The following is a 19,289-nucleotide window of genomic DNA, read 5'->3' as shown; positions in this document are numbered from 1 at the left end:
GCGGTATCGTCTGGATATATTGGGGCGGTATCGTCTGGATATATTGGGGCGGTATGGTCTGGATATATTGGGGCGGTATGGTCTGGATATATTGGGGCGGTATGGTCTGTATCTATTGGAGCGGTATGGTCTGGATATATTGGGGCGGTATGGTCTGTATCTATTGGAGCGGTATCATCTGGATATATTGGGGCGGTATGGTCTGGATCTATTGGGGCGGTATGGTCTGGATATATTGGGGCGGTATGGTCTGTATCTATTGGAGCGGTGTGGTCTGGATATATTGGGGCGGTATGGTCTGTATCTATTGGAGCGGTATCATCTGGATATATTGGGGCGGTATCATCTGGATATATTGGGGCGGTATCGTCTGGATATATTGGGGCGGTATCGTATGGATATATTGTGGCGGTATCGTCTGGATCTGTTGGGGCGGTATCGTCTGGATATATTGGGGCGGCATCATCTGGATATATTGGGGCGGCATCGTCTGGATCTAATGGGGCGGTATCGTCTGGATCTGTTGGGGCGGTATCGTCTGGATATATTGGGGCGGTATCATCTGATCTATTGGGGCGGTATCATCTGTGGGTCTATTGGGGCGGTATCGACTGTGGGTCAATTGTGGCGGTATCGTCTGGATATATTGAGGCGGTATCGTCTGTGGGTCTATTGGGGCGGTATCGTCTGGATATATTGGGGCGGTATCGTCTGTGGGTCTATTGGGGCGGTATCGTCTGGATATATTGGGGCGGTATCGTCTGGATCTATTGGGGCGGTATCGTCTGGATATATTGGGTCGGTACTGTCTGGATCTATTGGGTCGGTATCGTCTGGATATATTGGGGCGGTATCGTCTGGATCCATTGGGGCGGGAACGACTGGATCTATTGGGTCGGTGTCGTCTGGATATATTGGGGCGGTATCGTCTGTAGACCTATTGGGGCGGTATCGTCTGTGGATCTATTGGAACGGCATCGTCTGTGGATCTATTGGGGCGGTATCGTCTGTGGATCTATTGGGGCGGTATCGTCTGTGGATCTATTGGGGCGGTGTCATCTGATCTATTTGGGCGGTATGGTCTGGATATATTGGGGCGGTATGGTCTGGATATATTGGGGCGGTATCGTCTGTGGACCTATTGGGGCGGTATCGTCTGTGGATCTATTGGAACGGCATCGTCTGTGGATCTATTGGGGCGGTATTGTCTGTGGATCTATTGGAACGGCATCGTCTGTGGATCTATTGGGGCGGTATCGTCTGTGGATCTATTGGGGCGGTATCATCTGATCTATTGGGGCGGTATGGTCTGGATATATTGGGGCGGTATGGTCTGGATATATTGGGGCGGTATCGTCTGGATATATTGGGGCGGTATCATCTGGATATATTGGGGCTGCATCGTCTGGATATATTGGGGCGGCATGGTCTGGATATATTGGGGCGGTATCATCTGATCTATTGGGGCGGTATGGTCTGGATATATTAGGGCGGTATGGTCTGGATATATTGGGGCGGTATGGTCTGGATATATTGGGGCGGTATGGTCTGGATATATTGGGGCGGTATGGTCTGGATATATTGGGGCGGTATGGTCTGGATATATTGGGGCGGTATGGTCTGGATATATTGGGGCGGTATCGTCTGGATATATTGGGGCGGTATCGTCTGGATATATTGGGGCGGTATGGTCTGTATCTATTGGAGCGGTATGGTCTGGATATATTGGGGCGGTATGGTCTGGATATATTGGGGCGGTATGGTCTGTATCTATTGGAGCGGTATGGTCTGGATATATTGGGGCGGTATGGTCTGTATCTATTGGAGCGGTATCATCTGGATATATTGGGGCGGTATCGTCTGGATATATTGGGGCGGTATCGTCTGGATATATTGGGGCGGTATCGTCTGGATCTGTTGGGGCGGTATCGTTTGGATATATTGGGGCGGCATCGTCTGGATATATTGGGGCGGCATCGTCTGGATCTAATGGGGCGGTATCGTCTGGATATGTTGGGGCGGCATCGTCTGGATATATTGGGGCGGTATCATCTGGATCTATTGGGGCGGTATCGTCTGGATATATTGGGGCGGTATCGTCTGGATATATTGGGGCGGCATCGTCTGGATATATTGGGGCGGCATCGTCTGGATATATTGGGGCGGCATCGTCTGGATATATTGGGGCGGCATCATCTGGATATATTGGGGCGGTATCGTCTGGATATATTGGGGCGGCATCGTCTGGATATATTGGGGCGGTATCGTCTGGATCTATTGGGGCGGTATCGTCTGGATCTATTGGGGCGGTATCGTCTGGATCTATTGGGGCGGTATCGTCTGGATATATTGGGGCGGGATCATCTGGATATATTGGGGCTGCATCGTCTGGATATATTGGGGCGGCATGGTCTGGATATATTGGGGCGGTATCATCTGATCTATTGGGGCGGTATGGTCTGGATATATTAGGGCGGTATGGTCTGGATATATTGGGGCGGTATGGTCTGGATATATTGGGGCGGTATGGTCTGGATATATTGGGGCGGTATGGTCTGGATATATTGGGGCGGTATGGTCTGGATATATTGGGGCGGTATCGTCTGGATATATTGGGGCGGTATCGTCTGGATATATTGGGGCGGTATGGTCTGTATCTATTGGAGCGGTATGGTCTGGATATATTGGGGCGGTATGGTCTGGATATATTGGGGCGGTATGGTCTGGATATATTGGGGCGGTATCGTCTGGATCTAATGGGGCGGTATCGTCTGGATATGTTGGGGCGGCATCGTCTGGATATATTGGGGCGGTATCATCTGGATCTATTGGGGCGGTATCGTCTGGATATATTGGGGCGGTATCGTCTGGATATATTGGGGCGGCATCGTCTGGATATATTGGGGCGGCATCGTCTGGATATATTGGGGCGGCATCGTCTGGATATATTGGGGCGGTATCGTCTGGATATATTGGGGCGGTATCGTCTGGATATATTGGGGCGGCATCGTCTGGATATATTGGGGCGGTATCGTCTGGATATATTGGGGCGGTATCGTCTGGATCTATTGGGGCGGTATCGTCTGGATCTATTGGAGCGGTATCGTCTGGATATATTGGGGCGGGATCATCTGGATATATTGGGGCGGTATGGTCTGTATCTATTGGAGCGGTATGGTCTGGATATATTGGGGCGGTATGGTCTGTATCTATTGGAGCGGTATCATCTGGATATATTGGGGCGGTATGGTCTGGATCTATTGGGGCGGTATTGTCTGGATATATTGGGGCGGTATGGTCTGTATCTATTGGAGCGGTATCATCTGGATATATTGGGGCGGTATCGTCTGGATATATTGGGGCGGTATCGTCTGGATATATTGGGGCGGTATCGTCTGGATCTGTTGGGGCGGTATCGTCTGGATATATTGGGGCGGCATCGTCTGGATATATTGGGGCGGCATCGTCTGGATCTAATGGGGCGGTATCGTCTGGATCTGTTGTGGCGGTATCGTCTGGATATGTTGGGGCGGCATCGTCTGGATATATTGGGGCGGTATCATCTGGATATATTGGGGCGGTATCGTCTGGATATATTGGGGCGGTATCGTCTGGATATATTGGGGCGGTATGGTCTGTATCTATTGGAGCGGTATGGTCTGGATATATTGGGGCGGTATGGTCTGTATCTATTGGAGCGGTATCATCTGGATATATTGGGGCGGTATGGTCTGGATCTATTGGGGCGGTATTGTCTGGATATATTGGGGCGGTATGGTCTGTATCTATTGGAGCGGTATCATCTGGATATATTGGGGCGGTATCGTCTGGATATATTGGGGCGGTATCGTCTGGGTATATTGGGGCGGTATCGTCTGGATATATTGGGGCGGCATCGTCTGGATATATTGGGGCGGCATCGTCTGGATCTAAATGGGGCGGTATCGTCTGGATCTGTTGTGGCGGTATCGTCTGGATATGTTGGGGCGGCATCGTCTGGATATATTGGGGCGGTATCATCTGGATATATTGGGGCGGTATCGTCTGGATATATTGGGGCGGTATCGTCTGGATATATTGGGGCGGCATCGTCTGGATATATTGGGGCGGTATGGTCTGGATCTATTGGGGCGGCATCGTCTGGATCTATTGGGGCGGTATCGTCTGGATATATTGGGGCGGCATCGTCTGGATATATTGGGGCGGTATCGTCTGGATCTATTGGGGCGGTATCGTCTGGATATATTGGGGTGGTATCGTCTGGATATATTGGGGCGGCATCGTCTGGATATATTGGGGCAGTATCGTCTGGATATATTGGGGCGGTATCGTCTGGATATATTGGGGCGGTATCGTCTGGATCTATTGGGGCGGTATCGTCTGGATATATTGGGGCGGGATCGTCTGGATATATTGGGGCGGTATGGTCTGGATCTATTGGGGCGGCATCGTCTGGATCTATTGGGGCGGTATCGTCTGGATCAATTGGCGGGGAACATTGCTTTAAGTAAATTTAAATAGTGCTATAGCGCTGAACTTCAGCTATACGATACTCAATCTCTCTTCATCCTTCACTCTCATCTCATCTTCTTCCTCTCTCACTCGCTCTCTCTCATATCTCTCTTTCTTTCTCTCTCCATTACCCTCTCTCAAATTAAAACAATCAACGTGTATTGGCCCTGTACACAGATTTGCAGATGTTATCTCAGGTGCAGTGAAATGCTTGTGTTTCTAGCTCCAACAGTGCAGTAATATCTAGCAATACAATAACCCCCCCCCCCCCTTCCAAACATTTACATAAATAAGAAATATCAGAACGAGCAATGTCAGAGTCTGGAATAGAAGTAAACATGTATAAATGGTGTGTAGACAGTATGGACAGTATATGAATAGAACAGTTATGTACAGCAGTAGCTATATAAGATGAGCCATGACTAGAATACAGTATATACATATCAAGTGGATAAAACAGTAAACATTATTAAAGTGACCAGTGCTCAATGACTATGTACATGGGGCAGCAGTCTCTGAGGTGCAGGGCAGAGTACCGGGTGGTAGCCGGTAGTGAATAAGCTGTTTTTCAGTCTCTCAGTCCCAGCTTTGATGCACCTGTACTTTCTCCGCCTTCTAGATGGTAGCGGGGTGAACAGGCTGTGGCTCGGGTGACTGAGATCTTTGATGATCTTCTCTCTCTCTCTCAGAATCAGACGACTCGGGGGCAGAAGCGGGAGTACCCTCACTTGGCGGTGCACAATATGACATCAGAGGGGGCGTACGTGGGGCAGCACTCCCAGGGGCTGGGGGGTCAGTACGCTGACTACTTCAAGAAGAAGAGGATCTAGAGATGACCTCTGACCTCCCTCTCTCTGAACCCCTGCACCCTATCTCCTAAACCATACAGTACATACACAGTCTCAGCTTTAGTGTTGTATGATGTTGGTATACACACACACACACACACACACGCACACGCACACGCACACGCACACGCACACACACACACACAATGTTGCTTTTGTCCTGTTCAAGCCTTAACTCTTAACTCAGTTGGTGTAAATGCTTCTTGACTAATAATCTCTGTACATTGTTTCTAATGTATGTGAGCTGCTTCTGTATTTTAGGGTCAGTCAGTCAGTCATTCTGCCAGTCAGTCAGTCTGCCTTGTTGAAGGCCAGTCAGTGTGTAGTCAGGTTTCTCTCTCTCTCTGTTTCTATCACTCTGTTTCTAATCTCTCTGTGCGCTTTTCTACAAACGGGGGAAACTGGCCAGTGTTGCAGACAGAGTTGATTTGATGACTCACTTTAACTGATGTGTTTTTCTCTTCCTCAGTGTCTTTCTCTTTTTCTGATTGCCTAAGCTCTCCTTTTATCTCTCTCTTTGTGGAGACATTGATGTAGTGTGTGCGTGTGTGTGCGTGTTATGTCGTAAGTGTAGGAGTGACAGGCCATTCGCAAGGTAGAAGAAGGCACAGGGAGAGGGATGTCTAATCACTGCTTTTAACCTTGAACAATGGACACTTATAGACTCCCATTGGTCTGGTGTACTAGCAAATGAATGGACACCTAACTTGGTACCTTATAGACATGACAATAGTCACTGAGTGGACATTTCTTTGGGTCAATATAGCCATGTATTATAACTAGCTAGTGGATGGACATTTCTTTGGGTCGATATAGCCATGTATTATAACTAGCTAGTGGATGGACATTTCCAAGACCTAGGCCTTCTTCTTATGGCTCTGTGTATGACAGCTACAGGGTGGAAACCTTCCACTGTTTATAATGGCTGTCGTTTTCTGTAGGGGCCATTGAACAGTCGTTCAGTCGAGGAACAGAAGAGGTTCCCAGGCTCCCCTCTTCTTTTTCTGCTGTTTTTTAAATGACTTTTCTGGACGGGAAGCGCTGTGGAGACACAAACAAACCAACCAACGCTTTAATACTGCTTCATAAACTGCCATTAGAAATGAAACAGGAAACAGAAAAATTCAGGAGAGTAGCCATGTTGAATTCTCTCAGAGATTGGAGTAATTTCCATTTTGATTCAGTCAATTCAGAAAGTAAAAAGATAGGCTTCTATCTATAAAAATAACCGGCAATTTTCATCAAGCCATGAATCGAATTTAAATGAATCACCTTGAGATTCATGTGGTACAGCAGGGGTAGGCAACCCTGTTCCTGGAGTGCTGCAGGTATTGTAGGATTTTGTTCCAACTAGGCACCACATCTGACCAACTGAGCTAATTGATCAGTTCAGTGATTGATTAAATTCAACACACCTGGTCTTCCAGGTCGGTTACATCAAAAACGTGCCTGCGGCACTTCAGAACCAGGCTTGCGTACTACCCCTGTGGTACAGTGAAAGTGAAAAGGCACTGAAACCCAACCCTTGTGGACTGACAGGGGGGTTTTAGAGGTACGAAGGGCATGGGATGAGGGCTTTAGCACCATGTTACGTACTGCCACAGGTCTTCAGCCTTAGACCCAGGCAATAACAACAGCTACTGTACCAACTAATATCACAATGCCAACATGAGTGTATACAAGGGCATTACCACTCAATGTGTAGTGTGCTACAATCAATCAAACTGTCAGTTTCTCTCTTTTCATTTTTCCTCCTCTCCATCTGATCCCTAATCTCTCTAATCTGTCTGTTTTCATCCTCCACTCTGAGTTGAAAAAGCGCCGTTCTCCTGTGTCACGTGACTTGAAGCACTGATGTTTTTAGTGGTGTCATATATCATGCTCTTAACGGGCGAAGCTGTAACATATTTAAACCCCTTTCAGTGCTGTGTTACACTGGCTTAGAGCCATACTTTTACTTGTACTGTGTGTGTGTATGTTGGACTTGGTTTTTCCAGCCAGTTGATTGCTAGCTTCAACCACGTCTTTAAAAGGCAATGCTTAGAAGTGTGTGTAGCTTCTTTATTTCTGTGTGCGTGCGTGCGAGACTGTAGGAGGCTGTCTCAGTCAGTGTCTGTAAAAGGCAGACCCAGGCAGGTCATAATGTCTGTCTGTAGTCAGGCACTTTAAGCCAGTCTGTGTTGTTTTAATGGCCCTCCGGTGATTTAATTAGCCTTCTTTCTCTAAGCCATTACCGGGTGTGCCACAGTGCTATGCAGAGCTGTGCCTGTGTGTTTTCTGACCTGCTCATATTCCTTCTTTGCCTAATAGCAGGTCCATAGGTTTTTATAGGAATTCAGTGTACTGTAGTCTGTGTGTTGTCTGAGTTTGTGTGTGAATAAGTTGTGTGTGCGTTAATAACCTGCTTTTGGCAGGTATGAGGGGAACAGACAGCAGAAAGGGAGAGCGAGAAAGAGAGGAGAGGGAGAGAGAGGAGAGTGGGAGAGAGAGAGAGGAGAGAAAGAGAGTGGGAGAGAGAGAAAGAGAGGAGAGTGGGAGAGAGAGAAAGAGAGGGACAGAGAGAAAAACCGCTCCAGTTGCTAGCAGTCTGTGTTTATTCATTTGTCGTTCCATTTTGATTCCTCTTTTTTTCCCCGTGCGTGCGTGCGTGCGTGTGTGTGTGCGTGCATTTAGCTGAGGTCTCTGATGGTATTCTCCAGGTCTGTTACCATATAATATTATGATGATAGTCAGCACAGATACCTCATTACCTCTGCATGACATTACTCTGTCTCCTCTTAGAAGTGTTCCCTGTAGTATTGCATGTACACTGAGTATACCAGACATTAGGAACACCTTCCTAATAATGACTTGCACACCCCTCCCCCCCTTGCCCTCAGAACAGTCTCAATTCATCGGGACATGGACTCTACAAGGTGTTGAAAGCGTTCCACAGGGATGCTGGCCCATGTTGACTCCAATGCTTCCCACAGTTGTGTCAAATTGGCTGGATGTTTTGGGTAGTGGACCATTCTTGATACACACGTTTTTTGACACACTAAAACTGGTGCGCCTGGCACCTACTACCATAACCCGTTCAAAGACACTTAAATCTTTTGTCTTGCCCATTCACCCTCTGCATGGCACACATACACAATCCATGTCTCAACTGTAGCAAAGCTTAAAACTCCTGTCTCCTCCCCTTCATCTACACTGATTGAAAGAGCAGTGTTTTGTACACTCAGTGTATACCGTTTATGATGTTACAGGTTTTAAAGCAAACCCTGGTTAGAATGAGATTCAGCAGTGGAATTGGCCTCAAGGGCCAGACTGCTTTTAGTTTAGCTAGAACCAGTGACCTGACCAGAGGTTGAAGGGTTAAGGGCTTTTCCATCTACAGTACCAATCAAAAGTTTAGACGCACCTACTCATTCAAGGGTTTTTCTTTATTTCTTATTATTTTCTACATTGTAGAATAATATCGAAGACATCACAACTATGAAATAACACACATGGAATCATGTAGTAACCAAAAAAAGTGTAAAACAAATCAAAATGTATTTTATATTTGAGATTCTTTAATGCCTTGATAACAGCTTTGCATACTCTTGGCATTCTCTCAACTAGCTTCATGAGGTAGTCACCTGGAATGCATTTCAATTAACAGGTGTGCCTTCTTAACAGTACATTTGTGGAATTTCTTTCCATCGTAATGCGTTTGAGACAATCAGTTGTGTTGTGACAAGGTAGAGGTGGTATACAGAAGATAGCCCTATTTGGTAAAAGACCAAGTCCATATTATGGCAAGAACAGCTCAAATAAGCAAAGAGAAATGACAGTCCATCATTACTTTAAGACATGAAGGTCAGTCAATCCAGAAAATTACAAGAACTTTGAAAGTTTCATCAAGTGCAGTCGCAAAAACCATCAAGCGCTATGATGAAACTGGCTCTCATGAGGACCGCCACAGGAAAGGAAGACCCAGAGTTACCTCTGCTGCAGAGGATAAGTTCATTAGAGTTACCAGCCTCAGATTGCAGCCCAAATAAATGCTTCACAGAGTTCAAGTAACAGACACATCAACATCAACTGTTCAGAGGAGACTGCGTGAACCAAGCCTTCATTGTCAAATCGCTGCAAAGAAACCACTACTACAGGACACCAAGAAGAAGAAGAGACTTGCTTGGGCCAAGAAACACGAGCAATGGACCTTAGACTGGTGGAAATCTGTCCTTTGGTCTGATTAGTCCAAATTTGAGAATTTTGTTTTGTTTTTTGTCTTTGTGAGACGCAGAATAGGTGAACGGATGATCTCCACAAGTGTGGTTCCCACAATGAAGCATGGAGGAGATGTGATGATGTGGGGGTGCTTTGCTGGTGACACTGATTTATTTAAAATTCAAGGAACACTTAACCAGCATGGCTACCACAGCATTCTGCGGCGATAAGCCATCCCATCTGGTTTGCGCTTAGTGGGACTATCATTTGTTTTTCAACAGGACAATAAGCCAACACACCTCCAGGCTGTGTAAGGGCTATTTGACCAAGAAGGAGAGTGATGGTGTGCTGCATCAGTTGACCTGGCCTCCACAATCACCCGAACTCAACCCAATTGGGATGGTTTGGGATGAGTTGGACCGCAGAGTGAAGGAAAAGCAGCCAACAGGGGCTCAGCATATGTGGTAACTCCTTCAAGACTGTTGGAAAAGCATTCCAGGTGAAGCTGGTTGAGAGAATGCCAAGAGTGTGCAAAGCTGTTATCAAGGCAAAGGGTGGCTACTTTGAAGAATATAAATATATATTTTGATTTGTTTAACACTATTTTGGTTACTATATGATTCCCCAAAAAACATTGAATGAGTAGGTGTGTCCAAACTTTCGACTGGTACTGTATATCGGTTGTGCCCATCTCTGCATGTTGACATCTAGGCTTATTGCTATATTGATTGGAAATAAGGTACACGGTCAGTGTTTTAGGAGAATCAGCTAGTTTGACGTGTCTATAGGCTGCGTTGACACAACAATGTTCGTACTACACTGGGTGAGCACAAAGAGTGAGCCTGTGCCTAGGGTACTGAACCGCGCGCGTGCGTGCGTGCGTGCGTGCGAGCTTTGCAATACTGAAGTCTTTACGACTGAACAGAATATTTTAAAGGCTGTACAGTCGTGGCCAAAAGTTTTGAGAATGACAAAAATTAATTTCCACAAAGTTTGCTGCTTCAGTGTCTTTAGATATTTTTGTCAGATGTTACTATGGAATACTGAAGTATAATTGTGTGTCAAAGGCTTTTATTGACAATTACATGAAGTTGATGCAAAGAGTCAATATTTGTAGTGTTGACCCTTCTTTTTCAAGACCTCTGCAATCCGCCCTGGCATGCTGTCAATTAACTTCTGGGCCACATCCTGACTGATGGCAGCCCATTCTTGCATAATCAATGCTTGGAGTTTGTCAGAATTGGTGGGGTTTTGTTTGTCCACCCACCTCTTGAGGATTGACCACAAGTTCTCAATGGGATTAAGGTCTGGGGAGTTTCCTGGCCATGGACCCAAAATATCGATGTTTTGTTCCCCGAGCCACTTAGTTATCACTTTTGCCTTATGGCAAGGTGCTCCATCATGCTGGAAAAGGCATTGTTCGTCACTAAACTGTTCCTGGATGGTTGGGAGAAGTTGCTCTCGGAGGATGTGTTGGTACCATTCTTTATTCATGGCTGTGTTCTTAGGCAAAATTGTGAGTGAGCCCACTCCCTTGGCTGAGAAACAACCCCACACATGAATGGTCTCAGGATGCTTTACTGTTGGCATGACACAGGACTGATGGTAGCGCTCACCTTGTCTTCTCCGGACAAGCTTTTTTCCGGATGCCCCAAACAATCGGAAAGGGGATGCAGAGAAAATGACTTTACCCCAGTCCTCAGCAGTCCAATCCTTGTACCTTTTGCAGAATATCAGTCTGTCCCTGATGTTTTTCCTGGAGAGAAGTGGCTTCTTTGCTGCCCTTCTTGACACCAGGCCAGCCTCCAAAAGTCTTTGCCTCACTGTGCGTGCAGATGCACTCACACCTGCCTGCTGCCATTCCTGAGCAAGCTCTGTACTGGTGGTGCCCCGACCCCACAGCTGAATAAACTTTAGGAGACGGTCCTGGCGCTTGCTGGACTTTCTTGGGCGCCCTGAAGCCTTCTTCACAACAATTGAACCGCTCTCCTTGAAGTTCTTGATGATCCGATAAATGGTTGATTTAGGTGCAATCTTACTGGCAGCAATATCCTTGCCTGTGAAGCCCTTTTTGTGCAAAGCAATGATGATGGCACGTGTTTCCTTGCAGGTAACCATGGTTGACAGAGGAAGAATAATGATTCCAAGCACTACCCTCCTTTTGAAGCTTCCAGTCTGTTATTCGAACTCAATCAGCATGACAGAGTGATCTTCAGCCTTGTCCTCGTCAACACTCACACCTGTGTTAACGAGAGAATCACTGACATGATGTCAGCTGGTCCTTTTGTGGCAGGGCTGAAATGCAGTGGAAATGTTTTTTGGCGATTCAGTTAATTTGCATGGCAAAGAGGGACTTTGCAATTAATTGCAATTCATCTTATCACTCTTCATAACATTCTGGAGTATATGCAAATTGCCATCATACAAACTGAGGCAGCAGACTTTGTGAAAATTTATATTTGTGTCATTCTCAAAACTTTTGGCCACAACTGTAGACCCAGATTGGGTGTGCTATTTTCTTTCTACTGTATTTTTTAAGTATGTGGATTCTTTCTGACATGAAATCTCTACTGTAGATTTTGCGATATTTTATATTACAACTACGTTGATATTGCTTTACTGTGAATAAGCTATTTCTAGATGCGATCGAATTTTAGCATGCATATTTACTGCTGTAATATACAAATATATGTTTTCAATAATTAATATTGCATTTGACGCTTTGGAATTTGACACAGAACAAAGGCAAAAAAAAACATTTGAGATTTTATTTATTTTAATTGTGTATTTATGTAAATGTTTCAGTTAGTCATTATTTCTTTGTCTTATTCCTCTGAAAAATGTATTTGTTTTCTCTTCTTTATGAGCAGAAGGAATTGTCTTTTACATTCCAGAATAAACATGGACTGTAACTGAAAAACTATTCTGTGTTGTCTTCTTCTTGCATTGACTATCTCATCCACACATTGTCTGTCCAGCACCTTCTATACATGTGTTCTCAATACCACGTTTTCCCTTTTCAGCTGTTTGTTTGCCTACGGTAAAGATACCTCTAAGTCAGTGGAGGCTGGTGGGAGGAGCTATAGGAGAATGTGCCCGTCCTCCTATAGCTCCTCCCACCAGCCTCCACTGCTGTACGTGCTGTAGACCTTACTGGCATATGCATTTCATGAGCTATACAACAATGTCTGTTCCGCTAATTCTTTTTCTGTGGTTTACCCTTTTAGACTGTCTCAAATAACACCTTTTTAAGGCTCTGTTCTTTCATCTCCTTCCTTCTGTCCTCACACCCCCAATATTATTTATTATATATTCAAATAAAGACTTGAAATATTGGACATACACATTATGGCTGTACTTAAGAAGCTGTTTTGAAATACGAGCGGTTTACAGTAGTTTATGTAAAGCTATACTGCCCTCCATTGTCCATCACAGGTACTACTTTCCCATCCTCCTCCCTTCAATGTAAACAGTATCCTTCATCCCAATCCAACCCACTGCTAACAGTATTCTATATCCCATACATCGTTGCTCATTGTGTATTTATTATTACTTTTATTACATGTTTTACCTTTCTATTATTTATTTTTTTTCTTTCTCGCTGCATTGTTGGTAAGGGCCCGAAAGTAAGCATTTCACTGTTTGTCTACACCTGTTGTTTACGAAGAATGTGCGGAATAAAATGTGATTTGATATTTCACCTGTATCCTATATACTATACATCTGTCACCACTCACAGGGAGGTGGCCTCATGCAGTCAGTCCATGGTTAGAATCCTGTTCACTAACATGTTGTTGGCTTTGTCACTGTGTCATCTTCACAGTGGCCGTAGCAATCCTTTTCTAGAGTCCATCTTGCACAGGTCCAATCGAGGGCCTCTCTCCCTCTTCAACCCTTTTCTCCATTCTAGAAATGATTATAAGGACACAGGTCCATACATACATGGCAGAGCTGATACATTTTGATAAAAGGTGAAAGATCAGACTAAGTGGTGGGCCCCAGGTGACAGAGGTGTACACAGCTCAGTGTCACATTCAGCAAGGGGTCAAAGCTACGTGTTCGGACATGTTTCATTCCATATGCTATGTATGTAGTCATGCTTCTACACCTGCATTGCTTGCTGTTTGGGGTTTTAGGCTGGGTTTCTGTACAGCACTTTGAGATATCAGCTGATGTAAGAAGGGCTATATAAATACATTTGATTTGATGATATTCATCCATATAGTTGATATCTCTAGTATAATATCTCTCGGGGGAAAAACAGAAGTGTAAATATAGAGGATGTAAACAACGGCGTGAAAGAAAGTGTCTTGCAGCAGCACTGATTTCGTTGTTTTTTTTGGTCCAGGTCACCATAGTCTGTGACCCTTAACCTTTCACCCTTGACCCCTGGGATTGTATCAGTGGTAGGTAAGGCTTTGCGTAGAGGGTGGTTGCTGTGGTTACAAGCTGTTGTTGGCAAGCATGCGGGTGAACTCGTCGATGAGGCTCTTGAAGGTGATCCTCCTGTCGGGGGTGCTCTCCCAACACTTCCTCATCAGCTCATACACCTGCAAGACAACATAATCATAACTAACGTAAGTTACAGAAACTATTTCATACACCTGCTAGACAACTAGGCTAGATACCCCTACCTGAGGTATAACAAAACACAAACATGTCTTCCATATATGAAATGGATGGTTGTGTAAAAATGTTTTTATGCAAAAGTGGTTAAATTGATAGATATTGTGACACACCACCTTAACTTAAACAGTGCAGAAGAATGCCTGGGGGACAGGTGGGGGGGGGGGCACCTAAGCTCATGTAACCCAATATTTCAAGCTATGATATTGCTCAAATTCAGAATACAAGTAGTCAGTGCATTCAGAAAGTATTCTGACCCCTTCACTTTTTCCACATTTTGTTACGTTACAGCCTTATTCTAAAATGGATTCAATTGTTTTCCCCCCTCTTCAATCTACACACAATACTCCATAATGACAAAGCAAAAACACGTTTTTAGAATTTGTTTCACAATTATAAAAAATGTAAAACTGAACTATAACATTTACATACAGTTGAAGTCGGAAGTTTACATATACCTTAGCCAAATACATTTAAACTCAGTTTTTCACAATTCCTGACATTTAATCCTAGTAAAAATTCCCTGTCTTAGGTCAGTTAGGATCACCACTTTATTTTAAGAATGTGAAATGTCATAATAATAGTAGAGAGAATGATTTATTTCAGCTTTTATTTCTTTCATCACATTCCCAGTTCGTCAGAGGTTTACATACACTCAATTAGTATTTGGTAGCATTGCCTTTAAATTGTTTAACTTGAGTAAAATGTTTCTGGTAGCCTTCCACAAGCTTCCCATAATAACTTGGGTGAATTTTGGCACATTCTATCTGACAGAGCTGGTGTAACTGAGTCAGGTTTGTAGGTCTCCTTGCTCGCACATGCTTTTTCAGTTCTGTCCACAGATGTTCTATGGGATTGATGTCATGGCTTTGTGATGGCCACTCCAATACCTTGACTTTGTTGTTCTTAAGCCATTTTGCCACAACTTTGGAAGTATGCTTGGGGTCATTGTCCATTTGGAAGACCCTTTTGCGACCAAGCTTTAACTTCCTGACTGATGTCTTGAGATGTTGCTTCAATATATCCATATATATTTCCCATCCTCATGATGCTATCTATATTGTGCAGTGCACCAGTCCCTCCTGCAGCAAAGCAACTCCACAACATGATGCTGCCACCCCAGTGCTTCATGGTTGGGATGGTGTTCTTCGGCTTGCAAGTCTCCCCCTTTTTCCTCCAAACATAACGATGATCATTATGGCCAAACAGTTCTATTTTTGTTTCATCAGACCAGAGGACATTTCTCCAAAAAGTACGATCTTTGTCCCCATGTGCAGTTGCAAACCGTAGTCTGGCTTTTTTATGGCGGTTTTGGAGCAGTGGCTTCTTCCTTGCTGAGCTGCCTTTCAGGTTATGTCAATATAGGGTTTGTTTACATTTTTACTAGGATGTCAGGAATTATGAAAAACTGAGACTAAATGAATTTGAATAAAGTGTATGTAAACTTCCGACATCAACTGTAGATACTTTTGTACCTGTTTCATCCAGCATCTTCACAAGGTCCTTTGCTGTTGTTCTGGGATTGATTTGCACTTTTCGCACCAAAGTACGTTCATCTCTAGGAGACAAAACGCGTTTCCTTTCTGAGCGGTATGATGGCTGTGTGGTCCCATGGTGTTTATACTCTCGTACTATTGTTTGTACAGATGAATGTGGTACCTTCAGGTGTTTGGAAATTGCTCCCAAGGATGAACCAGACTTGTGGAGGTCTACAATCTTTTTTTCTGAGGTCTTGGCTGATTTCTTTGGATTTTTCCAATGATGTCAAGTAAAGAGGCACTGAGTTTGAAGGTAGGCCTCGAAATACATCCACAGGTACACCTCCAATTGACTCAAATTATGTCAATTAGCCTATCAGAAGCTTCCAAATCCATGACAACACTTTCTGGAATTTTCCAAGCTGTTTAAAGGCACAGTCAACTTAGTGTATGTAAACTTCTGACCCACTGGAATTGTGAAACAGTGAATTATAAGTGAAATAATCTGTCTGTAAACAATTGTTGGAAAAAATACTTGTGTCATGCACAAAGTAGATGTCCTAACCGACTTGCCAAAACTATAGTTTGTTAACAAGAAATTTGTGGAGTGGTTGAAAAACGAGTTTTAATGACTCCAACTGTAAGTATTACTCAATACTTTGTTTAAGCACCTTAAGCAGCAATTACAGCCGCAAGTCTTCTTGGGTATGACGCTAAAAGCTTGGCACACCTGTATTTGGGGAGTCTCTCCCATTCTTCTCTGCAGATCCTCTAAAGCGCTGTCAGGTTGGACAGCTAATTTCACGTCTCTCCATGGATGTTCGATCGGGTTCAAGCCCGGGTTCTGGCTGGGCCACTCAAGGACCATTCCTGCATTGTCTTGGCTGTGTGCTTAGGGTCGTTGTCCAGTCTGAGGTCCTGAGCGCTCTGGAGCAGGTTTTCATCAAGGATCTCTCTGTACTTTTCTCCGTTCATCTTTGCCTCGATCCTGACTAGTCTCCCACTCCCTGCCAATAAACAACATCCCCACAGCATGATGCTGCTACCACCATGCTACACCATAGGGATGGTGCCAGGATTCCTCCAAATGTGACACTTGGCATTCAGGCCAAAGAGTACAATCTTGGTTTCATCAGACCAGAGAATCTTGTTACTCATGGTCTGAGAGTCTTTTGGTGCCTTTTGACAAACTCCAAGCGGCCTGTCATGTGGTTTTTACTGAGGAGTAGCTTCCGTCTAGCCACTCTACCACAAAGGCCTGCTTGGTGGAGTGCTGCAGAGATGGCTGTCCTTCTGGAAGGTTCTCCCATCTCCACAGAGGAACTCTAGAGGTCTGTCAGAGTCACCATTGGGTTCTTGGTCACCTCCTTGACCAAGACCCTTTTCCCCCGATTGCTCAGTTTGGCCGGGCGGCCAGATCTAGGATGAGTCTTGGTGGTTCCAAACTTCTTCCTTTTAAGAATGATGGAGGCCACTGTGTTCTTGGGGACCTTCAATGCTTCTGACATTTTTTGGTACCCTTAAAATGTTATTGAATCCATTTTAAATTAAGGCTGTAATGTAAGAAAATGTGGAAAAAGTTAAGGGGTCTGAATACTTTCCGAATGTACTGTACATAAACAATCAGCATTACGATATATTTATTAGTCTTGGAAATATATACCTGGAAACACAGATACAATAGGTGGAAATATCAACTATGAATATTTATGATGAATGTAATGTAAACTTCACTTTTTGGTAGCTGTTCAAAATATTGCTCTCATTCAGGGCTGTATGGTCCTGCCTTTTTAATGTTGTGGCCATTGTAATTGGCTCTAAGGAAAACAAGTGGGCTCAGACATCGAAAAGAAATTGGGGTCCAAGATAACTTAAAGGATTTTGTATCTTTAGCCCCAAGTCTTGCAATTAAGTCAAAGGGGCAATCACAGATTATATTTAGTCTCAAATCCAATATGGCATCCAAAATCAAATATGGCTGCCATAATAACATTTGATGGAGGTTAAAATCACCTGTAAATATGAATTTAGTATTTTAGTATATTTTTTTATTGTGTACAATAGTCATGCCTATAAAGACTGTTGGTGTGTATACATTTTATTCTGAATCAGTGGAGGCTGCTGATATGAGGACAGCTCATAGTAATGTCCGGAACAGCGCAAATGGAATTGCATCAAACACATGGAAACCATGTGTTTGATACCTTTCCACTTATTCCGTTCCAGCCAATACCCCAAGCCCGTCCTCCCCAATTAAGGTGCCACCAACCTCCTGTGTTCTGAATCCAATATGGCTAACATGATTACACTCAAACACCTTGGCCTGCATATAAGTAGCCCTAGTTCATTTTGATTGTGTTATTCTGTCTTTAAAATTGTTATTTGTATTTCTAGCACTATGAGTGGCATTGCCATGCCTCTGTTGTGTTTGAAGAGTCGAAGCCAACTAGTTTTTCAAATTGTGTTCATGTTTAAATCTCATTCACACACTGACAGCATATCAATAATGGGCAATTCCACTAAATATAATAAGGTTTTCACGGCACAAGCGCACAGTAGCGTAACCAAGTTATAGGAGAGCAACCGTAATACAACAGTCGGCAACTCTAGTAGTGTATATGTAGAGCCCTCTTTTCCCCACTAAAACTCAGTGTGCAAGGTTGATTCAAAGTCTTTTGAAGGTGACCAGGACATTATTGTGTCCTAACAGGGTGAGGAGACAAAGTAGCCAATAATGGTTGTAGTTCTGGGACCTGACCAGTAGCCAGTAGTGGTTGTAGTTCTGGGGCCTGACCAGTAGTGGTTGTAGTTCTTGGACCTGACCAGTAGTGGTTGTAGTTCTGGGGCCTGACCAGTAGTGGTTGTAGTTCTGGGACCTGACCAGTAGTGGTTGTAGTTCTGGGACCTGACCAGTAGTGGTTGTAGTTCTGGGGCCTGACCAGTAGTGGTTGTAGTTCTGGGACCTGACCAGTAGTGGTTGTAGTTCTGGGACCTGACCAGTAGTGGTTGTAGTTCTGGGGCCTGACCAGTAGTGGTTGTAGTTCTGGGACCTGACCAGTAGCCAGTAGTGGTTGTAGTTCTGGGGCCTGACCAGTAGCCAGTAGTGGTTGTAGTTCTGGGGCCTGACCAGTAGCCAGTAGTGGTTGTAGTTCTGGGGCCTGACCAGTAGCCAGTAGTGGTTGTAGTTCTGGGGCCTGACCAGTCGCCAGTAGTGGTTGTAGTTCTGGGGCCTGACCAGTAGCCAGTAGTGGTTGTAGTTCTGGGACCTGACCAGTAGTGGTTGTAGTTCTGGGACCTGACCAGTAGTGGTTGTAGTTCTGGGACCTGACCAGTTGTGGTTGTAGTTCTGGGGCCTGACCAGTAGCCAGTAGTGGTTGTAGTTCTGGGGCCTGACCAGTAGCCAGTAGTGGTTGTAGTTCTGGGGCCTGACCAGTAGCCAGTAGTGGTTGTAGTTCTGGGACCTGACCAGTAGTGGTTGTAGTTCTGGGACCTGACCAGTAGTGGTTGTAGTTCTGGGGCCTGACCAGTAGCCAGTAGTGGTTGTAGTTCTGGGGCCTGACCAGTAGCCAGTAGTGGTTGTAGTTCTGGGACCTGACCAGTAGTGGTTGTAGTTCTGGGACCTGACCAG

General features: G+C 44.7%; 1 protein-coding gene across 1 annotated transcript in view; it reads right to left on the bottom strand.

The window, feature by feature from the left end:
• Positions 1-12,692: 12,692 nt before the first annotated feature.
• Positions 12,693-19,289, bottom strand: part of jak1 (Janus kinase 1) — a 91,060-nt gene continuing 84,463 nt past the window's right edge. The window contains exon 24 of the mRNA XM_039002827.1: positions 12,693-14,107. Coding sequence (XP_038858755.1) covers positions 14,000-14,107 — 108 coding nt within the window. The 3' untranslated portion in view covers positions 12,693-13,999. The remainder of the gene's footprint in view (positions 14,108-19,289) is intronic.

This window comes from Salvelinus namaycush, chromosome 10 (genome assembly GCF_016432855.1).
Source record: "Salvelinus namaycush isolate Seneca chromosome 10, SaNama_1.0, whole genome shotgun sequence".
In the NCBI taxonomy this organism is placed as follows: Eukaryota; Metazoa; Chordata; class Actinopteri; order Salmoniformes; family Salmonidae; genus Salvelinus; species Salvelinus namaycush.
The sequence above is the reverse complement of the archived record's forward strand: the minus strand, read 5'-3'. Positions and strand labels throughout refer to the sequence as shown.